Genomic DNA, 9,485 nt, shown 5'->3' with positions numbered 1-9,485 from the left:
ATATTTAGGAACTAATTCAATTTCAATGGAGATAATCAATGTTTGAAGCTGCATGAGAACTCTATTGATCTTCAGTTACTAGTGGATGTCTGTCTGGTGAAACTTGGCTGACAGGATACTAACATCTCACTCATTGAATGATTTTTCAACTCTACAAAGAAACGGGGGGGGTCAAGGCATGAGAGTCAAAGCATGAGAGTCAATAAGGTCAATAAGGCCCACTATCTGTTCAGCATCACAACAGCTTTTGACAAATCAGGACCATGGATAGTGCATATCTTGACAAAACCTTTCATGAGTATTTGCGTTGTGAAATTGTTTTGTTTTAATAAGTGACAGGATGATTTCGATTTTTCATAAAAGTGTCAGAAGTTATATTTGAAATATATCTACATAAGAAAAATCCACGAGCATGAAAATGATTGTGATACAAATAGGTATTTTTAAAATACTGCCACTGCCTTCTAAATGTCATGGCCTATAACAACCAACAGAAGAGAATTCCATTTCCTCTGCAGGCAAACAAAGCAGTAGCGGTCAGCAGTAGATTGTCTATTGCTAGCTGTCAGTTTCTGGCATTCAATCATCATCTAGAACTGGGCCTGTTAAGAGCAATGAGAAAAATAGTATGTTTATGAAAGAGCTTTAATAGTGTTGATTTATTTATAGATTTTTAGCAAGTGATTGTGCATTAAGCGTTAATATAGAATAATATAGAAGTGTTAATATAAACCACATCACCTGAATTCATTATATTAGCCATCTCTCCCAGTTACATCAACCTATAAGGGGAGAGAGGAGGATATAGAGGAGGGTGATAGAGGAGGAGGGAGATAAAGGAGGGGAGAGAGGATGGAAGAAAGGAGGGGAGAGATGAGGGAGAGAGGAGGGAAATATAAGAGGGAAGAGAGGAGGAGATAGAGGAGGGTGATAGAAGAGGGAGGAGGGGAGAAAGGAGGGGAGAGAGGAAGGAGATAGGAGGGGAGAGAGGAGAAGAGAGAGGAGGGGAGAGGGGAGAGAGGAGGGGAGAGAGGAGGGTGATAGAGGAGGGAAAAGAGGAGGAGGGAGATGGAGGAGTAGAGAAAGGAGGGGAGAGAGGAAGGAGAGAGGAGGGGAGAGAGGAGTAGAGAGAGGAGGGGAGAGAGGAGGGGAAAGGGGGGATAAAGGAGAGGAGAGAGAATTCAGTATATTAGCCATCTCTCCCAGTTACATCAACCTATAAGGGGAGAGAGGAGGATATAGAGGAGGGCGATAGAGGAGAGAGATAGAGGAGAAGGGAGATAAAGGAGGGGAGAGAGGATGGAAGAAAGGCGGGGAGAGATGAGGGGAGAGAGGAGGGAAATATAAGAGGAGAGAGGAGAAGAGAGAGTAGGAGAGAGTGGAGAGAGGAGGGGAGAGAGGAGGGGAGAGAGGAGAGGAGAGAGGAGAGAGAGGGAGAGGAGAGGGAGAGGGAGAGGAGAGAGAGGAGGGAGAGGGAGAGGAGAGGAGAGAGGAGGGGAGAGGAGAGGAGAGGGAGAGGGAGAGAGGGAGAGGAGGGAGGAGAGGGAGAGGAGAGAGGAGATAAGAGGGAGAGAGAGGGGAGGAGAGAGGAGAGGAGAGAGGAGAGAGGAGGGGGAGAGGGAGGGGAGGAGGAGAGAGGAGAGAGAGGATGAGAGAGAGGAGGGGAGAGAGGAGGGGAGACAGGAGGGGAGACAGGAGGTGAGAGAGGAGATAGAGGAGGGGAGAGAGGAGAGGAGAGAGAGGAGGGGAGAGAGGAGAGAGGAGAGAGGAGGGGAGGGAGGAGGGAGGGAGAGAGGAGAGGAGAGAGGAGGGGAGAGAGGAGAGGAGAGAGGTGGGGAGAGAGGAGGAGAGAGAGGAGGTGAGAGAGGAGATAGAGGAGGAGAGGAGAGAGGAGATAGAAGAGGGGAGAGAGGAGAGGAGAGAGGAGGGGAGAGAGCAGAGGAGAGAGGAGATAGAAGAGAGGAGAGAGGAGAGGAGAGAGGAGGGGAGAGGAGGTGAGAGAGGAGATAGAGGAGGGGAGAGAGGAGGTAGAGGAGGTGAGAGAGGAGATAGAGGAGGGTAGAGAGGAGGTGAGAGAGGAGATAGAGGAGGGGAGAGAGGAGGTGAGAGAGGAGATAGAGGAGGGGAGAGAGGAGGGGAGAGGAGGTGAGAGAGGAGATAGAGGAGGGGAGAGAGGATGTGAGAGAGGAGATAGAGGAGGGGAGAGAGGAGGTGAGAGAGGAGATAGAGGAGGGGAGAGAGGAGGGGAGAGGAGGTGAGGGAGGAGATAGAGGAGGGGAGAGAGGAGGTGAGAGAGGAGATAGAGGAGGGGAGAGAGGAGGGGAGAGGAGGTGAGAGAGGAGATAGAGGAGGGGAGAGAGGAGGTGAGAGAGGAGATAGAGGAGGGGAGAGAGGAGGCGAGAGGAAGGTAACAAATAGGCTGCAGCACCACTGTTCCATCAGGGGACCTGGATCAGTCTGAGGCTCCTGGGACACATACAGTATGTCTGCACTAATTAAAGACCTTTCACTTTCACTATTTTAAACATATACCGTTACATTCACACATTCACATGTCATTATTATATGAATATTTCCTTGGTAAGAGCAAACTATAGTCTACAATTACATGGCTGTTTGGTGTATCTGCTGTGTTTCCGTCTAATCATATAGAGGCAGTAGAGAGATAATCTGATGAGAATGGGGTAGGAGAGTAGAATAATTGAAATTGGAGGTTTGGGAAGGCTTGAGTGAAAAAGCCAAAAGCAATTAAAAGTTAAAGGGAACCCGGTGTGTAAACGGAAGCATGCGTTTCATTAGCAGGACATGCTCTGCTCTGCCTGGATGCCCTGAGACCCTGCCAGCATGCATAATATCAGGCCCTTTTTGCCAAATGTTGGGGGGCACAGCCAAGACCCCCTCCCCTAATATAGACCACCCATTTCCTCCTTTCAACCACAGTAAACGCCAAGCACCAGTCCCAGTAGGAGCCGCCATCTCTCCTCCTCCATCTCCTCCTCGGTCAAACCCCTTCTCCCTTCCCCTCTCCTGTCGTTTCTCCATCATCCCCTGGTTTCTCTGAGTCAGGAAGTGTTGTGTGTTATTGTGATCAGGCACACATCTACAGACAGGGAGAAAAGAGCTGGGGCTAAGGCGGGGCAGGGAATGGAGCGGGGTTATCTTGAAACTAAAAGGGTTCCTTCCTTTTGGGTTCCACGTAGAACTCTTTCCTCAGTGGGTTATACATGGAACCCAAAATAGTTCTACCTGGAACCAAAAAGGGTTCTCCTATGGGGAAGCTGAAGAACCCTTTTGGAACCCTTTTTTCTAAGTGTATGGTTGGGGCCTGGGAGCTGGAAGTTGGGGTCTGGGAGCTGGGGTCTGGGAGCTGGAGGATGGGAGCTGGAGGATGGGGGCTGGGAGCTGGAGGATGGGAGCTGGAGGATGGGGGCTGGGAGCTGGAGGATGGGAGCTGGAGGATGGGGGCTGGGAGCTGGAGGATGGGAGCTGGAGGATGGGAGCCGGGAGCTGGGGAGTGGGGGATGAGGGCTGGAGGATGGGGGCTGGGGGCTGGGAGCTGGGGACTGGGAGCTGGAGGATGGGGGCTGGGAGCTAGAGGATGGGAACTGGAGGATGGGAGCTGGGTGCTGGGAGATGGGGCTGGAGCTGGGGGCTGGGAACTGGGTGATGGGGGCTAGGAGCTGGGGGCTGGAGGATGGGGCTTGAAGGATGGAGGTTGGGAGCTGGGGTATGGAGGATGGGGGCTAGAGGATGGGGGCTAGAGGATGGGGGCTGGGGGCTGGAGGATGGGGCTGGAAGATGGAAGCTGGGAGCTGGGGGCTGGAGGATGGTGGCTGAGAGCTGGGAGCTGAAGACTGGAGGATAGGGCTGGAAGATGGGGGCTGGGGGCTGGGAGCTGGGGGCTGGAGGATGGTGGCTGAGAGCTGGGAGCTGGAGACTGAAGGATGGGGCTGGAAGATGGAGGATGGGGCTGGAAGATGGCAGCTGGGAGCTGGGGGCTGGAGGATGGTGGCTGAGAGCTGGGAGCTGAAGACTGGAGGATGGGACTGGAAGATGGGGGCTGGGGACTAGAGGATGGGAGCTGGGGACTGGAGGATGGGGGCTGGAGATGGGGGGAGAGGATGGTGGCTAGAGGATGGGGGCAGGGGGCTGGGAGCTGTAGCCTGGAGGCTGGGGGCTGGAAGATGGGGGCTGGAGGATGGAGGCTGGGAGCTAGAGGATGGGAGCTGGGGGCTGGGAGCTGGTGGATGGGAGCTGGAGGATGGGAGCTGGAGGATGGGAGCTGGGAGCTGGGGGGTGGGGGCTGGGAGCTGGAGGATGGGGGCTGGGAGCTGGAGGATGGGGGCTGGGAGATGGGGACTGGGAGCTGGAGGATGGGGACTTGGAGCTGGAGGATGGGGGCTGGGAGCTAGAGGATGGGAGCTGGAGGATGGAAGATGGGAGCTGGAGGATGGGAGCTGGGTTTGGAGCTGGGGGCTGGGGGCTGGGAGCTGGATGATGGGGGCTAGGAGCTGGAGGATGGGAGGATGGGGGCTGGGAGCTAGAAGATGGAAGCTGGGGGCTGGGAGCTGGGGGCTGGGAGCTGGAGCTGGGGGCTGGGAACTGGGGGCTGGGAGCTGGATGATGGAGGCTAGGAGCTGGGGGCTGGAGGATGGGGCTTGGAGCATGGGGGCTGGGAGCTGGGGTATGGAGGATAGAGGATGAGGGCTAGAGGATGGGGGCTGGGAGCTGGGGACTGGAGGATGGGGCTGGAAGATGGGAGCTGGGGGCTGGAGGATGGTGGCTGAGAGCTGGGAGCTTGGAGCTGGAGACTGAAGGATGGTGCTGGAAGATGGGGGCTGGGGGCTGGGAGTTGGGGACTCGAGGATGGGGCTGGAAGATGGCAGCTGGGAGCTGGGGGCTGGAGGATGGGGGCTGGGAGCTAGAGGATGGGAGCTGGGGGCTGGGGGCTGGGAGCTGGGGTCTGGAGGATGGGGGCTGGAAGATGGGAGCTGGGGGCTGGAGGATGGTGGCTGAGAGCTGGGAGCTGGGAGCTGGAGACTGAAGGATTGGGCTGGAAGATGGGGGCTGGGGGCTGGGAGCTGGGGACTGGAGGATGGGGCTGGAAGATGGCAGCTGGGAGCTGGGGGCTGGAGGATGGGGGCTGAGAGCTGAGAGCTGGAGACTGGAGGATGGGGCTGGAAGATGAGGGCTGGGGTCTGGAGGATGGGAGCTGGGGACTGGAGGATGGGGGCTGGAGGATGGTGGCTAGAGGATGGTGGCTAGAGGATGGGGCAGGGGGCTGGGGGCTGGGAGCTGTAGACTGGAGGCTGGGGGCTGGAAGATGGGGGCTGGAGGATGGGGTCTGGGAGCTAGAGGATGGGAGCTGGAGGATGGGAGCCTGGGGCTGGGAGCTGGGGGCTGGGAGTTGGGAACTGGGGGCTGGGAGTTGGATGATGAGGGCTGGATGATGGGGGCTAGGAGCTGGGGGCTGGAGGATGGGGCTTGGAGGATGGGGGCTGGGAGCTGGGGTATGGAGGATGGGGGCAAGAGGATGAGGGCTAGAGGATGGTGGCTGAGAGCTGGGAGCTAGAGACTGAAGGATGGGGCTGGAAGATGGGGGCTGGGGGCTAGGAGCTGGGGACTGGAGGATGGGGCTGGAAGATGGCAGCTGGGAGCTGGGGGCTGGAGGATGGTGGCTGAGAGCTGGGAGCTGGAGACTGAAGGATGGGGCTGGAAGATGGGGGCTGGGGGCTGGGAGCTGGGGACTGGAGGATGGGGCTGAGAGCTGGGAGCTGGAGACTGGAGGATGGGGCTGGAAGATGGGGGCTGGGGACTGGAGGATGGGAGCTGGAAGATGGGGGCTGGAGGATGGGGGCTAGAGGATGGGGGCAGGGGGCTGGGGGCTGGGAGCTGGAGGATGGGGGCTGGGGACTGGAGGATGGGGGCTGGAGGATGGGGGCTGGAGGATGGGGGCTAGAGGATGGGGGCTGGGGGCTGGGAGCTGGAGGCTGGGGGCTGGAAGATGGGGGCTGGAAGATGGGGGCTGGGAGCTAGAGGATGGGAGCTGGAGGATGGGAGCTGGGGGATGGGAGCTGGGAGCTGGAGGATGGGAGCTGGAGGATGGGAGCTGGGAGCTGGGGAGTGGGGGCTGGGAGCTGGAGGATGGGGGCTGGGGGCTGGGAGCTGGGGACTGGGAGCTGGAGGATTGGGGCTGGGAGCTGAAGGATGGGGGATGGGAGCTGGAGGAGGGGGGCTGGGAGCTAGATGATGGGAGCTGGAGGATGGGAGCTGGGGGCTGGGAGCTTGGGGCTGGAGCTGGGTGCTGGGAACTGGGGGCTGGGAGCTGGATGATGGGGGCTAGGAGCTGGTGGCTGGAGGATGGGGCTTGGAGGATGGGGGCTGGGAGCTGGGGTATGGAGGATAGGGGCTACAGGATGAGGGATAGAGGATGGGGTCTGGGGGCTGGGGACTGGAGGATGGGGCTAGAAGATGGGAGCTGGGGGCTGGAGGATGGTGGCTGAGAGCTGGGAGCTGGGACCTGGAGAGCTGGAGACTGAAGGATGGGGCTGGAATATGGCAGCTGGGAGCTGGGGTCTGGAGGATGGTGGCTGAGAGCTGGGAGCTGGAGACTGGAGGATGGGGCTGGAAGATGGGGGCTGGAGACTGGAGGATGGGAGCTGGGGCCTGGAGGATGGGGGCTGGAGGATGGGGGCTAGAGGATGGTGGCTAGAGGATGGGGGCAGGGGGCTGGGAGCTGGGAGCTGTAGCCTGGAGGCTGGGGGCTGGAAGATGGGGGCTGGAGGATGGGGTCTGGGAGCTAGAGGATGGGAGCTGGAGGATGGGAGCCTGGGGCTGGGAGCTGGGGGCTGGGAGTTGGATGATGAGGGATGGATGATAGGGCCTAGGAGATGAGGGCTGGAGGATGGGGCTTGGAGGATGGGGGCTGGGAGCTGGGGTATGGAGGATGGGGCTTGGAGGATGGGGGCTGGGAGCTGGGGCATGGAGGATGGGGGCTAGAGGATGAGTGCTAGAGGATGGTGGCTGAGAGCTGGGAGCTAGAGACTGAAGGATGGGGCTGGAAGATGGGGGCTGGGGGCTGGGAGCTGGGGACTGGAGGATGGGGCTGGAAGATGGGGGCTGGGGGCTGGGAGCTGGGGACTGGAGGATGGGGCTGGAAGATGGCAGCTGGGAGCTGGGGGCTGGAGGATGGTGGCTGAGAGCTGGGAGCTGGAGACTGAAGGATGGGGCTGGAAGATGGGGGCTGGGGGCTGGGAGCTGGGGACTGGAGGATGGGGCTGGAAGATGGCAGCTGGGAGCTGGGGGCTGGAGGATGGTGGCTGAGAGCTGGGAGCTGGAGACTGGAGGATGGGGCTGGAAGATGGGGGCTGGGGGCTGGAGGATGGTGGCTGAGAGCTGGGAGCTGGAGACTGGAGGATGGGGCTGGAAGATGGGGGCTGGGGGCTGGAGGATAGGAGCTGGAAGATGGGTGCTGGAGGATGGGGGCTAGTAGGATGGGGGCAGGGGGCTGGGGGCTGGGAGCTGGAGGATGGGGACTGGGGACTGGAGGATGGGGGCTGGAGGATGGGGGCTGGAGGATGGGGGCTGGAGGATGGGGGCAGGGGGCTGGGAGCTGTAGCCTGGAGGCTGGGGGCTGGAAGATGGGGGCTGGAGGATGGGGTCTGGGAGGTTTGTAACCATACAACCTGAGACCAAACAGCCAGGGCTGAGAGCCAGGGAAAGGCGGTGAAATCTCTCTGTCAATCATTCCAATGTATGCATGTTACTAAAATGACTTTAATTGTTTTAATGAAAGATAGGGAACAGGAGGAGGGTGGGGGATGTGCATGGAATATATTAGAAGAGTGTCTGAGCACAGCACAGGCATGAGTGAAGGCCACTATCTCCATATTCATAGGCCCCCTCCTACGTGACCTTCCACTGTAAACAAAGAATATTAAACACTAGAACTCAGAACTAGACTAATGAACACATATTACTATGTTGAGTAATGAATTGACAAAACATCTTCCTTCATCAAATATTTATTGAAGAAATATTTGAGCTGGCTAAATTAAAAGGGTATGTTGGACTGAGGTTATTGTGTGTGTGTGCGGGGGGAGGGGCTTGGGTGGTAAAAAGATCAGATGTTGTTCCTGATTGGTTCTATGTGTGTGTGTGTGTGTGTGTGTGCGTGTGTGCGTGTGTGTGTCACGGGGTGTGTGTGTCACGGCGTGTGTGTGACGGCTTGTCTGTGTCTGTGGCGGAATTCCACATAACACATGGCTTAACCCACAAAGCCAAGGACACCAGCGGAGAGTGACGGTATAGTGAGATAACTCACGCTGAGGCTGAGGTGGTTATGAGCACAGCCATAATAGAAGACCTCTGTGGTCCTCCGAGAGTTGTCCTGTGGGAGCCTCCACTACCCAGGACCCCTGCAGACAGCTGACAGCCTCAGACTAGGACCGTGCCTGCCTGTCTGTATGCTGAGGATTGGGGCTGTGACCCTCTGGAAGCTGAAAGTCCTTGAAGCAGGCATGTGGGTGAGCGACCACATCCCCGTGCCAAGCCAATGCCTCAGACTATCTCCCCCAGCATTGCTGGGCATCTGCTGGGACAGCTGTCTGCACAAGTCTCTCTCTCTCTCTCTTTTTTCTCTATCTGTCTGTCACGACTTCTGCCGAAGCCGAAGGAGGTGCAGCCATTTCTAGGGTTTGCCAATTACTACCGGAGGTTTATCCTGGGTTTTAGTCAGGTAGCGATTCCCATTACCTCACTGCTGAAGGGGGGACCGGTACGTTTGCAGTGGTCGGCTGAGGCGGACAGGACCTTTGGTCACCTGAGGGCTCTGTTTACCTCGGCTCCCGTGCTGGCCCATCTGGATCCCTCTTTGGCTTTCATAGTGGAGGTGGACGCGTCCGAGGCTAGGGTTTTCACCCCGAGAGTAACGGGAGTTTAAGAGAGTAAACCAGGATGTGGGTAGGTTTCTGAGGTCTTATTGCCAGGACCGGCCGGGGTAGTGGGCAGTGTTCGTGCCCTGGGCAGAGATGGCCCAGAACTCGCTCCGCCACTCCTACACTAACCTCTCCCCCTTTCAGTGCGTACTGGGGTACCAGTCGTTCTGGCTCCTTGGCATCAGAGTCAGACCAGGCTCCTGCGGTGGACGACTGGTTCCGGGGCACGGAGGAAACATGAGACGCCGCCCAAGACGCCGTCTGCACCAGAAAGCCAGCACAGACCGTCACCGCAGTGAGGCCCCGGTGTTTGCACCGGGCTCTCGACCCGAAACCTGCCCCTCCGCCTGCCCAGCCGGGAGCTGGGTCTGCGGTTTATGGGGCCATTTAAAGTCCTGAGCAGACTGAACGAGGTGAGTTACAGGTTACAGCTTCCCCCCGATTACCGACATGGTGGCTGGCCCGCTCCAGGAGTCTGAGGTGCGGTGCCCCCTGGACATCGAGGGGGCCCCGGCGTACTCCGTTCGTTCCATACTGGATTCGAGGCGT

General features: G+C 58.1%; 1 protein-coding gene across 1 annotated transcript; it reads right to left on the bottom strand.

The window, feature by feature from the left end:
* Nucleotides 1–3,743: 3,743 nt before the first annotated feature.
* Nucleotides 3,744–6,983, bottom strand: LOC135545091 (uncharacterized). Its single transcript, XM_064972732.1, has 5 exons — nt 6,480–6,983; nt 5,915–6,388; nt 5,042–5,857; nt 4,164–4,991; nt 3,744–4,067 (listed from the first exon to the last, which is right to left on the bottom strand). The coding sequence occupies exons 1-5, from the start codon at nt 6,981–6,983 to the stop codon at nt 3,744–3,746; spliced, it is 2,946 nt and encodes a 981-aa protein (XP_064828804.1).
* Nucleotides 6,984–9,485: the final 2,502 nt, after the last annotated feature.

This window comes from Oncorhynchus masou, chromosome 9 (assembly GCF_036934945.1).
Source record: "Oncorhynchus masou masou isolate Uvic2021 chromosome 9, UVic_Omas_1.1, whole genome shotgun sequence".
Classification (NCBI taxonomy): domain Eukaryota; kingdom Metazoa; phylum Chordata; class Actinopteri; order Salmoniformes; family Salmonidae; genus Oncorhynchus; species Oncorhynchus masou.
This window is presented reverse-complemented; position numbering and strand designations above follow the sequence as displayed.